Source organism: Anabas testudineus, chromosome 23, assembly GCF_900324465.2.
Source record: "Anabas testudineus chromosome 23, fAnaTes1.2, whole genome shotgun sequence".
Lineage (NCBI taxonomy): Eukaryota > Metazoa > Chordata > Actinopteri > Anabantiformes > Anabantidae > Anabas > Anabas testudineus.
Genome location: NC_046631.1, coordinates 1,307,465 through 1,321,068, shown reverse-complemented (window position 1 = coordinate 1,321,068; position 13,604 = coordinate 1,307,465). Strand labels below are relative to the sequence as shown.

Sequence of the window (13,604 nt, the reverse complement as noted above, 5' to 3'; positions counted from 1 at the left end):
TCCTTGGGGACTGTTTTCTGCGGTGGATTAATCCACAATTAATCTCCAGCGAGCACTCGAGGCGGCAGGATGGTAAATGTGGCACTGAGTCAAGACAGACTGCAGTGGGATCATGGAAACAAAGAAACGTGTCAGCCAGTGAAAGAGTGCTGTGTTATATAATAATGGACTTCTAAGGCACTTCACAGAAAGTTTAGAGCTCGGTCGAAGTCTCTAAGTGATAATGTACACGTCACTGTTCTGTACAGAAGCTGCACTTATGTGAAATCTACCCTAATATACAACCAAATGAGGTTTTAATAATGTATTTATAAAGTTTCTAATCACGATATGGACATAGGAATGTAATTATATCAAGCTTCCAACGCTTCTATTCGGTCACACAGAAGTGTTTCTTCAGAAACATTGTCACTACACGACGTGCCTCAATGTGATGCTGCTGCAATAACAAGCACGTACCACTGTCCAACTTTCCATATTTCAATTGTACTGTACCGTGCACCCTGAAAACTGACCTCCTGTCTGTTTGCGTGTGTCCCTCAGCCACCTGTCTGGCTCCACACTCAGGGACGTCCTCTACATCTGCAGCCCCTTCATCAAGCGCGCCTGCCTCATCTTCGCCTATGTGAGTACTTTTTAAATCGTGCAGGTAGTTCTGCGCATTTTCTCTGTTTTTAAATAAATGCCACATTAAGTCATGGTTATTTCATTTCACAGTGAGATAAACAATGCAAACCATGATGCAAAATCTATGCAGAATAATTGGCAAAAAAGAGTAAGTTGAGGAAGAATACTTTGTCAGCTCTGCTCCATGTTTCCCTTTCTCCATTAGGTGGTGATCATCATGTCATTCAGGCTGTGGCTGATGGGAGGATCCATGCCTCTCTTCTCTGAACAGGACAACCCTGCCTCCTTCTCACCTCACTTGCTTACTAGGTCAGTGTCAGATTGCGTGATGTGGTGAGGTTGTCGGTTACTGAATTGCATTTGGAAAATTGTCTTCTGTTGCATTAACACTAGGAAATGGTATCTAGATCTGCAGTGACAGGAATTTACTTCCTCAAAAATCATGTGGTATTGATTTAGTTTGTAATTGTTGTTGCAAGCTGCAGTTTTATTAGTTGTACCAGGTAATATAGATGTATTAAACCTGACTCTTCGTTTCTGGGTGTCCCAGCCAGGTGCGTTGACATATAGAGTAGTTAATATTGAGCAGTAATTAAGTCACTGGGCCTTAGAATTGAGCTAATGTTGAGTGTGTATTTAGGAATCCTGGTGCCGGTGACAGTGGCGGGGTCTGGCAGGCCTGTCAGCGATGACTGTGATTGCTGTTGTTGGCGAAACAGCACATAATCTGTCATTAGTGCAGCAGCAGTGAAAAATAGCTCTCCCCTCTCTTAGCCACCTGGGAAATTTATAGTGGATTCTCATATCCCTCGCTCTGTCCTTCCTCCTTGCCTTCATTTTCTCATTTTATTATTTCTGCTCCCTGATGTCTGGCTGAGCCTTCGGTATTTCTACGTCTCTGTTTGTCTGTCTGCGGGTGTGTGCATCTGCCTGTGACCTTTCTCCGTCCACCCAGCTCTCCCCTAGTCGTTGGACGTTGACAGTGCGCAAATAGACACATATATATGAAGAAACTGAGACACTTCATCATCATCGTCGCCTGGATGAGTGTGTGTATGTGTGTGTATTTGTGAAATGTATGCGTTCCACCTTCAGCTGAGATGTGGCGCTGGTAATCCATCATGTTAGTGTCTATCTGCTGGTCCATTTAAAACTGATCACTGCAGCAACCCAATTGGCATTAATCTCCTCTGCTTTTTAATGTGTGGGTACATTCGTGTGTGTGTGTGTGTGTTTGTGTGGTGTGCGTGATGACAGCTACAGCTTGATGGATTACAGTAACCATATGTGATGTGGTTCAAGTGTCATGTTTCATCTTCATCATCCACTTCAGTCTGAACTGTACTGTAACCACCAAATGCAATGACCCGTCATTTTATTGTGTGTATATAATGGAATGAGTTCTGCAGTGAGCAGAGCGACAGCGTGGCTTGTTCTCTTTTTTATATACATATCAGAGCTATCCTGCAACACTGCATTATTTAATTCTGCAGATACCTGCAGAATGGATATCTGGCCTCAGTAAGAAACACAACTACAGTAGAGAGAGGACACAAAGTTAATGACGTGCAGTGGTGGCATAGAAATGCATGACTAAGAGATTAGTCAGAGTAACCTGAGGCAGCTCTGACTATAAGCTTTATAAAAAAGGAAAGTTTTAAGTCTACTCCTAAACGTAGAGATGGTGTCTGCTGCCCAAACCTGAGATGAACTTGATCTCTGCCTTGTAAGATGTAGGAGAGAAGTCTGAGATGTTAGATGTCTGATACGCTTAGTTTTGCTCCGTGGGGTGCCTTGTTTACCAGCTGGAAACGTGCATGGGTGTATAACAAAGTGTAGAACAGCTGAGAGCGCTGCTTCACACCTGAAACCTGGATCCTCTTCCCTTAAGACCAGACTCAGGAGAGCAGAACGCCCACACACCCCCTGACAAATGATTCATTTTCCCTTTTTATTTACTGATCCCTCACTACTTTTTTTTCCTCATGCCCTCTGTTTGTGGGGGAGTGTGTATGTGAATTTGTGTGTGTGTGTGTGTGTGTGTGTGTGTGTGTGTGTGTGTGTGTGTGTGTGTGTGTGATCATTCGTGGTGAGAGGGCCTTGCAAAGTGTGAAAAAGGGAACTGGATTTATACCCAAACCCATCAGATGACGGCAGGTGGAGAACATTCAGCTGCATGCTAAATGGCCTGTCAGCACCTTTTTGGAGGTCTGCCTTATCTCTCTCTCTCTCTCTCTCTGAGTGTGTGTGTGTGTGTGTGTGAGAGAGAGAGAGAGAGAGAAAGTGTTTGTCACAACCCCTGCAGGAAGTCCTTTGCAAGTCTCAGTATGCCTATTGACCCAAGCCTGTGTTTTTTTCCAGGCTTTGTCTCCCATGTCCCTATCCTGCCGTCAATCTCTTTAATAGCCAATCCAAGCAGAAGTTGACAGAATAAAGGGGAGCGAGAAACAGGGAGGAGCAGCACTGGCTTCTTTTCGTCTTCCTGACATGTTTTCTTTGCAACACAAACAAGAGATTAGTGAGAAGAGCCTCCACATCTTCGGTGCTGTGACCTTGAATCGCTGAGGTCAGAGGAGGGAATCGATTTTTGGAGACAGAGCAGTGCTGAGATTTCCCTGAAAATGTGTTGAGGGAAAATAATAATAATCAGTGATCAGTAATTAAAGTACAATGGCAAGAACTCTGAAATTTTATTTCTGCATTAATTTTTAATAATGTGCTCTGATCTTCATCAAAGTCAAGAATATGCCTATGATAATAACACAACACATTCAGATCTTTCATGTCTTTACTGAGACCAACCATAAAAACCTCAATAGTGTAAATCAATATTCTACAATCTCCACTCTCCCTGAATGCAGCAGCAGACAGACACAATGTTGCTTTCTGAATGTAAAGCCTGCATACAAAGCCAAGCGATAGGTTGCTGTATCTCATCATCCTTCCCTTTTCTCAATCTCCTCCTCTTTCCACTCCCTCTCCCTAGGATTCTGACCTACTCCTACCTGCTGCCCTTTAATGCCTGGCTACTGCTGGCCCCCATCATGCTGTGCTACGACTGGCAGGTGGGCAGCATTCCTCTGGTGGAGTCGCTGGGTGATGTGCGCAACATGGCCACCGTGCTGCTGGCAGTGGTGATGGTGGCTCTGTGCCTGCACTGCTTCTTCTCGCTGCAGGTAAGAGTCATATGAATGTCAGCACAATTTCCCAGTTTCCATGCACTGAGAGTCCTGAAGTTCCATGTTTATTTGTTGAGTGACAGGAGCATCAGGTTAAGAAGAAAGCAGGTGAAGTGATGCACCTATCATGCCTGGTGACCACTGTACAAGCCTGTGGGGGCAGTGCTATGATCTGGGGCTGCTGCAGTTGGTTAGGTCTAGGTTCAGCAACATTATGTGTCCAAAGAATGAGGTCAGCTGACTACCGGATAATACACTGAATGAACAGGTTATTCCCTCAATTGATTTTTTCTTCCCTTATGGCACAGTCATATTTCAAGATGACAATGCCAGGATTCATACAAATACTATGCGCAGCATTCTGACTCTCCCATCATCAATAGAAGATCTTGGCGAAAAATTAATGCAACTCTGAACAGGAAAAAAAGTTGTGACATTGCAGAAGCTTATTGAAAATATGCCACAGTGCATGTATTTCACTGTAATTACAGCTCCTACACTTACGCTGTTCTAGAGTAAGCTACACCTATAGCTAATATTACATTTAATAAGCTGAAGGTAATCTGCTCTCACTGCTGTGCGACCACTTTAAGACATGACTGCACCACATCCTACCTTAAAAAAACTGAAACAGCTGGACAGACTTTATCCAAGTTTAACACTTGGAGATAGGTATTTATGCCTGAAGTCATATGATAATATTCAGAGCATTAACATTTTTCATATTTTATAAAAGCGCACTTGTTTCTCCAAGAGTTGGTTGGTGACTCTAAACTGCCCAGAGGTGCGAATGTGAGTATGGATGGTTGTCAGTCTGTGTCAGCTCTGAAATAGGCTGACAAATAACACCTCTCACCCAGCGACAGCTGGAATAAGCTCCAGCCAATCTGTGACCCTTAATAGGATGAGTGGTTTAGTTAATGGATGGAAGTGTCATCTGTGTGCATTCACTTTCACTTGTAGGCCAGGACTATGTTGTGGTGCAGCAAATGAAGCATCAAAAAGCGACTTTGTATGGTTTCTCACTTAACTTCTTCACTAAATGTATTATTATTATTATTACTATAAACAAATTAAACCTGAAATAAAAAAATCTGTAGTTGTCAGTTGACTCATACATATATTTAGCAAGGAATATACAGGTACTGTGAAATACAGTTGCAGAATAATATAATAGAGAACCTAACATAATATAACAGGCTAGCCACCAAAATGAGTGAGCACAGTATTCACTTGAGTCATTTTCCAGTTTAACAATTCCTCGTGTTTTGCAGAAATAATGCCATACATTTGCCCAAACCTTTGGACTCTGAGTTCTGAGTTGTGATGCCTTTTGACAGTGTGAAATACAGTAAACAATGATCATTGTGTCTTTAATTGTTAAGAGAAATAACATTTCATGTTGAACATAATGAACCTGGGATGCTCCGTTAAAGAGCACAACGTGCCATTAATCAGTTTACGTTCAAATCCCAATTAAAGTGATGGTGTCAGCTCCTATCTCATCAACACGTGTCAACATGTGGCCACATTACCTCATGAATCACAAGACTAATTGCTCAGGTTTAACATGTACATGACAAACTTTGTAATCCTAGAATTTGATGCCAAGCATCACGTATCCACGACTACTTTCACCTTATCATGCTGCCGTATTGGTCCTTAATTTTATCATGGGAAATTCCGCCTCCTCACTCACTACATAAGTGGCAGCATAACCTGTAGCATCGTATAGTGTATAGTAAAGTGCATGTTCACCAGGTACTTTGCAATACTGACTGACTGGATGAGACACAGACACATATTAACATAGATTATACAGTTTACACATCCTCCTCATTACTTTAGATCTCCAAGCCGTCCCCATTTCATATGGCTCCTGTTTCCGTGGAGACAGACTTTGCGCTGTGGAAAGTGTGTGTTCATGCGCTGTATATGAACGGTGTGTTTCCACTCTCTCAGTCAGCGCCAGCTTTTTTTTTGCTATCCTCCCTGGTCTCCATAGTCCCTTACAGCAATAGGCCTCTCTGCTTATCTCTGTCTTATGTTTCAGATGCTGTTTGGTTCAAGGAGTCTTTATTGAACTGTGCTGCAGTTTTGGGGAAGAAAACATTTCTCAAACTGAATTTGTCTTGGCAGAAAATATTATTTAGTCAAACTAAGTGCTGCCAGGTGTTACTGCTGCCTCCTTCTCAGGCTGTTTATTCTGGAGATCTGTATTCATATCTGTATTCATAACTATTTATCCACAATAAAAAAGTCACGACTCCCGTCGTGCTTATATGTCTTGTTCTTTGAGAAGACAAAATATTCTATATAATTTTAATACATCAAAGCGGCAGCAGTTTACCAGGAAGCCTCTGTGCTTCTGAATGTAGAAGCAGCATTGCTTTATTTGACCGTCAGAATTTCACCAGAATTACCATTTACCCTTACAAGACTCACTAACGACATAAACAAGAGTCATCATTTTGGCAAAAGGTGTTAGGCAGCGGTTGCCTTGGAGTTTCTGCTTCTGCATCATTTTGATAGACAGGGTAATGCCATCTTTAAATGTAGGGGAAATTGCAGGAGGATACACCCCTCTGTGGTTCTCAGAGGTCACAATCATACGACACAATGAGATCAAGACAAGACTAGACCAGAGTGAATACCTACAGTTGTAAGTATTGGTAAATAAGTGCTGTACTATATTAGAATGACATTTAGATGGAGGATCGGTTGTATGGCATTGCTGCTTTTACTAAAGTGAAATAAAATACATCCGCCACTGTTGGATTCAGCCTCTTAGCATGGGCTGACTGGGTTAGATCTTGTTAGCCGTCACCAAGAAGAGACACACACGTCTTTAGCTGTCAAAAAGGCAACACGCATAATGTAATAGTAATGACATTTTAAAAAAAAAAACAAGCATGGTGCCATTTTCAAATGTCTAATGCAGTACCAAAGTGGTTTTCTATTTTAACAGCCCATCAGGTCAGGTAGTGTAATTACTCACAGATTCACAGTGGAGGAGTTAGCAGCTGACCTTTACTGGGCTCGCTTATTGCCAATCAGTCTCATTTGTAAAGGGGAGATGCATGTGCGCAGTATCAAATGTATCCGACTTATTATGTCACCATCAGGTTCATTACTGTGAAACCGTGCTCTGTTCACATTTTAAAGAGCCCAGTCAAAATACGTGGAGTGATTTTCCACTGATGTTCATTCAATTTATCGCCCTGTTGTGTGCCAGTGTGACGGCCTTATTATAACGGGAGCTTCATTCATGCAGAGCTCTGTACGCTGCATCCTGAGATCATGCTTGTAGCGACACTGAGCAAACATAGAGCGCATGGATACGTTTCTCTGAAAAGATATTCTGTCGCTTTATGGCTGTGTGGGAGAAGAGTGCACAAATGTTTGTGCTTAAATTGCTCCTCCGAGGGCTGTTAGCATTGCGGATATTGTTATTGTTCCATGTGTGTTTCATGAATTTAAAGTGAGCCTCACAGACACATACACATACACATAGCTGTCAGTACATTTTTCACTCAACCTTTGTGACCTTTTCTAACTGTATAAACCCCACGCAGATGTCAACACTGCGGCCAAAGAAAGCAATTGGCACTCATTTCTTTCTCCGTATCCCGACCCCTGTAGGTGATTGACGCAGCAATAATGACCTAATGATGAACCCAAAGTCTCAGTGAATCTTCATTTATTTCTATGTGAGCTCCTTTTAGGTCTACACCACAACAAATAAGTCATCAACCTGCTGGATGTCACACACACAGGAACAATGAACTATGCATAGGAACTGGCAACGGAAAAGGGCATTGGCTGATTTATGCGTGTGTGTAATTGTGTGTAAGCGAGTTATGTGCCGTATAACCTTTTCTGTGTTCTGTATTTCTTATACCTGAATTCCAGGAACAAAGCTACTTTTGATAAAGTTCAAATTCAAAGTTACCCCTTTTTCCTTCCTTACCTCCTGTATATCATTTGCAGATAGCAGCTAATTTGTATCATGGTTTTCTGTGTAACTTGTATGTAAATATCAGAATGCACATAGATTTGACCAAAATATTTGGGCTGCACGCTACATCAGTAGAGAGTCCATCAAGGCTTTCCAGGACTAGGATGGGAAGTGGATAGCAACATGGATAGTAAGACTTGGCCTTAAAGAGAAATCATACGTTGTGATGCTCTCTGAATGCTTTCAACGGCAATAAGAAGGTGAGCAGACTTACTGGTCAGACTAGACTGATTACTTAATTACCTAAAGAACATTTTAGCTCATTAGGTGGCACAGTGGTGTGGTGGTTCTCACTGTGCACTGGGTTTTAATTAGCCAGTGTGGAGTGTGCATGTTTTTTTGGGGGGCAGCAGTAGCTCAGGTTGTAGAACGGTCTTCCACAAACCCAGGGTTAGTAGTTTCGATTCCTGGTTCCTACTACCTGCTGAGGTGTCCTTGAAACTCAGTAGTAGTGCTGATATGTACTGTCTGGAAGGGGATAATTCAAGTATGTCAATATCATCATTTCTGTTCCTGCATGGAGTTCCTCCAGCTTCTTACCATCTAAAGACATGCAATTAGGATAAATGATGTCTCTAACAGCATTCACACCTAAATTGCCTGTAGGTGTGAATGGTTCTCTCTCTATATGTATGTTAGCCGTGTCTTACCCAAAGACAGCTGGGATTGGGTTCAGCACCATGATTTGATTTTCGAGGTAATTCATTATATGTCAGTATGTGTGTCACACAGATGAGGAGGTTAAATTACTGAAGTACTGGAAATAGAAGGGTTGGGGTGGCTACTGTATGATATGCTGTTTGCCATTATGTTATAGTAGCAATGGAAAGAGAGACATTACTAGTAGTATCAAATAGAACCAAAGCACCAGAGGAAGGCATTTTGTGTGGAAAGGGTGGCGTTAAGTGTTGTCCTATTAATGGGACGTAACCCCTTCAAAGCATGTGATCTCCAAATGCGTGGCATTCCGAAAACTTACCATCCTGGTTGTGTCATCCAGTGCACAAAAGTTGACGAAGCTTTCTTGAAATGTCGACCTGTTGAGAAAATGGGACGTGTCTCGTGGGACTCATACTGTCAGCACTGCCCATTAGGCTGGATGCAGATAACAGGATTCTTCTCCAATTTTAAGACAGTGTTGCATCTTTCACTTTATGATTAAACTCACATTCACTGTGATCTCTACAGGAAAACATGTTCACCGTACAAAATTAAAAAACCAATAGTGCATCACATCTAGTAATGTTAGTTGTGTTATGCTGCAACAAGACGCAATGCTCCACAATGTTTTTCTTTCTCTCTCAAACATCCTTCTGATGACTTCTTTTCAATTTGTTGCCTCATTTTCACAGTGTGGATTTGTTAAGGTCTGGACTCTGTGGTGACCATCTCACAGCTATTTCAAGTGAGACAGTGAGAGAAATATTCAACCTAGTCTAACAAAGACACTAAGGTAACAATAACTAGGCAGTGGATTGGGAGTCATATGGAAGAGCAAAGAAACGAAAGTCCAGGTGAAGTACAGGAGTAAGGAGGAACAGAAACTAATAGATGAACAGAAAATAGACAAAACCAGCTGTAAGCCTAAAGGAGAGGTATTTGCTGGGGGGCATTTGAAGAGAAGGGAGAGGTTTTTCTTCATAATAAAAGCATTTAGTAGGAAATCAATAATATTGACTTCCACCTAGCTCTGAATGTTGGACCTTTATCGTTTATTATTGCTTCATTGATGTTCTTTCAAAAAGGGACCCAGAAAACTGACAGAATAAGAAAAATATCTTGGATTATTTGGTGGTACCAAGGTACCGAGTATTTATCAGGTAAAATGTGACACAAACCCTATTCAGAATAGCTTTATTTCTCTAGGGGAGGTTGGGGATAATTGAACACAGCTTATTTAAAATGCTGTCCTGGTGTCAGCTACAGGTAGGCATTGCTAATTTATTTTGATTCCCATATTTTGGGATACATTTGATTACATTCTGTCAAACTGGCATCATTAAAGGTACGCTGAATTGTCTCTATCCTTAATTAGGTTGAATTAGTTGTTTTATTTTACTTTTATAACCCCTCATGGCATCTGTAGCATCCACATGTAGTTCAATACACTAAATGCAGCAGTGCAAGTGTGTTTATCCGTGCTCCTCTGTCAATCATAACTCTACACAATTGCCTCATCTATAATTATAATTTGCAGTTGTTTGCAGATTCTTTGTGTGCATAGTACTCTGTTAGCAGTCTGCCATCATATCTCTAACTCCCAGTGTGTGCATTAATGCCTGCAATCTTTCTTTAGGCCCATTACAATGATGCTATCAGTAGCCTTCTGCTTATGCTTATAGTTAATAGAATGTTTATGGTCATGTCAATGTGAGATCAAATTAGCAGCTAGTGTCTCTGTGTGTTGACTCTGTAATAACTAGGCCATTACCAGTGGACGATTACTTAAGTAGATTCTGTTTGCTCGATGTGAGTCTATTTCACAACCACAAGGTCTCTTACAGTGAGGGACGGTCTCTGTAGCTGTCAATGCGCCCGTGGAAGTAGAACAAAACCTCTGACTGGAGCGACACTAATCAGCACTTTACACACCCTCGTTCTCATTACTGCTAATGAGCCAGTCTACTGAACCCAGTGAGGGGGCCACAGACTCAGCCAATTAAGAGACCTGTTTGTTCAAAATGAACAGCCATGGTGGGATAACATGGAAATAGAGAAGGCTGGGGGCATTAAGGAATTACAGTCGCCTCAGATATCGGTTCTGTAGATTTGAATTGAATTTGATAATTCTCTCCACTTAATTGCTTCTTGCTTGTTGCACAGATGATTGGTAATATTTAAGGCAGATTGGCCATGGCTGCTAAACATGCATGTACTGCATCAGGCACATATGAGCATTCATAATGAATGAATTATTTTTAGCCATGCTGTTTGAAGCGTAACTCTTCTAGGCTTAAGACTTGGTTTAATCAAAAATGTAATACCAGGTTTATTTGAGTTTGCTGGAAATGTGCTCTTATTTCTTCCTCTCTGTGTCTCTTTATCTCTCTCTCTCTCTCTCTACAGAGACAGGACAGCAGGGAGGTATTGCTGGGAATGTTGTTTCTGGTGTTTCCCTTCATTCCTGCAAGTAACCTTTTCTTCAGGGTTGGTTTTGTCGTGGCCGAAAGGGTTCTTTACATGCCAAGGTGAGTGTGGATTGGTACCTGCATATATTTGCCTCAACCAAAAATCACATATTGTACTGTATGCAATCAGGGCATATGGTATGATTATTGTATTTTTGTATTTTCGAGCACTGCCAAAGCCCAGCTTGATGGGATCCAGCTCAATTACAGTCACAACAGGGTAACCTTGCACATTCAAACATTGCAGTATTTGGTATGAGCCCTAATCCAGTTTATTTGTGTTGTTTAGGCACATGCCTGCACAGATACCTTGACACATTAAATAATTACACAGGCTTTAGTTCCTCTCTGACCTTTGACTGACTGACTCCTAATCATGAACCATTCTGAAGTATATATATATGTAAAGCCATCTAAGAAAACTTCAAGGTGGATTGAATTTTGATTGGACAACTTATTCCAGTGGGTTTAATACCAGATCATAATAATACATTAATTCTAAACTAATTATTTAATTAACCCAAACATCAATTGCACGTGTGCATAAATACATAGCAACACTTACAAAAACATTAATTATCTCAGAGGAATGCTTAATTTACCATTGGGCAGTGTGATAACTATCTAAGACCTAAGATCAAAAGCAGACAAGATGCTGTCATCAGCATAAAAATGCACATTACACTGAGAAAAGAGCGATGTAGAAAGAAAAGAGCAGTGGACCTAATATTGATTATTGAGGAGGACCTTTATTAACCTTCTGGGAAATTGATTTCTTCATTGGTTTGAACTGCTGTGAGTGCAGCACAGTGTTGGTTTGGTAATAGTGTGAAAGTCCTTCCACACTTACACAGCACGATGACTCTGCCGAGCTTCACTCTTGAGTCAAGAGCTGCTCTACTTTCACTGGAGAGTCTGCACTTTATCTCCTCTCAACTGCTCTCCGTCCTCCTTTTCTCTCAGTCAATCTGTCCATCACTGCCATTCTTGCCATCTCTGTCCATCACTCTGTCTTATCAGTCTCGGACTGTTTCTTCCTCCGTCTTCCCTCAAGAGCTCTGTTTTTTCCATAGCTTGAGATGCCTTCAGGGGTAGAACTCCTTCGATTTGTTGTCCAGTTTATTTGACTATAAAGGACAAATATAGGATAAACCAGCTGCAATGTTAGTACTATTGCACACGTTGGCAACCGCCATTTTGGCACCAGTTTCAAGAGACCACTGCCCCCATACATTGGGGCTTTGCTTACAACAAACAGTCATCAGTTGTATGAGAGGGTCGAAATAAGCTAGTCAATAACAACTGATGCAATAAAATTAAGTACAGATGATGATTCCCAGAGAATATATGGACTAATGACTGCTAACTTTGGTGATTCCACACAATTCCTCTAGTGCCATCAGCAGATGTAGGGTCAGATTTCATCTTAGCCTTAGTAAAATATCACAGTAACTAATAGATAGATTGCCATTTAAAAGACAATTAAGTTCCCCTCAGGATGAATAGTAAAATCTTTGTGAACCTCTGACAATTTCAAACTGTAGATGAATCAGTCCATATTCAATAAATCTATAAATCAGATGGCAGAGAAAGAAACGTGTGTGTGTGTGTGTGTGTGTGTGTGTGTGTGTGTGTGTGTGTGTGTGTGTGTGTGTGTGTGTGTAGCATTGTAGTGTGCATCTCTGGGCATTTGTCTGATTGGGTTTTTTTTATATGAGAATTAGAGTAGGATCATCTCATTTTCTGCCATGTTGATTCATGTGCTGTTCCATTCAATGTCACAGTAGCAACACACAAGCACACACACACTCTTACACACAATGATTTCCCTACCCATTAACCTGAACCTTAAAACATTCTCAAATTTGTGGTATTAAAGTAAAATTTCTCAACTTTTTTCAATGCATCTCATTACTTTTCCTTCGTCTCCATCTACATAGCACATCATGTTTCAATGTAAATGTATTGTGAAAATAATGTAGATTACAGCATCACAGATTTAAGTCAACTGGGGACTTTTGCTGCTTTTCATAAATATCTGGTATATGGTTCCTGTTTTCACATGACTTTATAGAATAAAGACAATATCTGCAATAAATACCACAAAAGAGGTCTAATGTGGAACAATTTGCACAGACACTTAAAGGGCATCAAGACAATAGAGAGATGACTGTAAAGTCAAATATCATATCTGTGCTCCTCTGTTGGGATATCCTTTGTCATTTAATCACATACTGTCTGTTCCACCTTAAACAACTAGATTCAGTTTATCATTCCACTTTTGTATTTTATGAGGAGGTAAGTCTCACAGCTACAGTGTGTGCTATCTGAAAAGATAGGCTGGTCCTCACAGCAAAATGATAACTACTTGCTATCATTTTATTTCTAAATGTGTCCTGCTAAAGCAGCCTAAGTATGTCACAAAACAACACCGAGATGTCTTGTGATAAGGCTGTTTAAAGTATTTTACACTACCAGCAGTGGTAGTGTGCCTACACCCCATTTTTACTCGTATAGTTACAATTTAAACAGAAACCAATTCAGTTCAGTTGTATTTATGTAGCACCAAATCACAACAGTCATCTCAAGGCACTTTACAGTGTAAAGTTTAAGACCTTACACTGAAGAAAAGGCTCTCAGCAGAGTAATCTA

At 40.9% G+C, this 13,604-nt stretch overlaps 1 protein-coding gene across 1 annotated transcript in view; it reads left to right on the top strand.

The window, feature by feature from the left end:
• The window catches only part of tmtc1 (transmembrane O-mannosyltransferase targeting cadherins 1), a 69,615-nt gene that overhangs the window by 37,291 nt on the left and 18,720 nt on the right, over positions 1 to 13,604 (top strand). The window contains exons 5-8 of the mRNA XM_026363326.2: positions 544 to 625; positions 833 to 936; positions 3,614 to 3,803; positions 10,891 to 11,012. Coding sequence (XP_026219111.1) covers positions 544 to 625; positions 833 to 936; positions 3,614 to 3,803; positions 10,891 to 11,012 — 498 coding nt within the window. The remainder of the gene's footprint in view (positions 1 to 543; positions 626 to 832; positions 937 to 3,613; positions 3,804 to 10,890; positions 11,013 to 13,604) is intronic.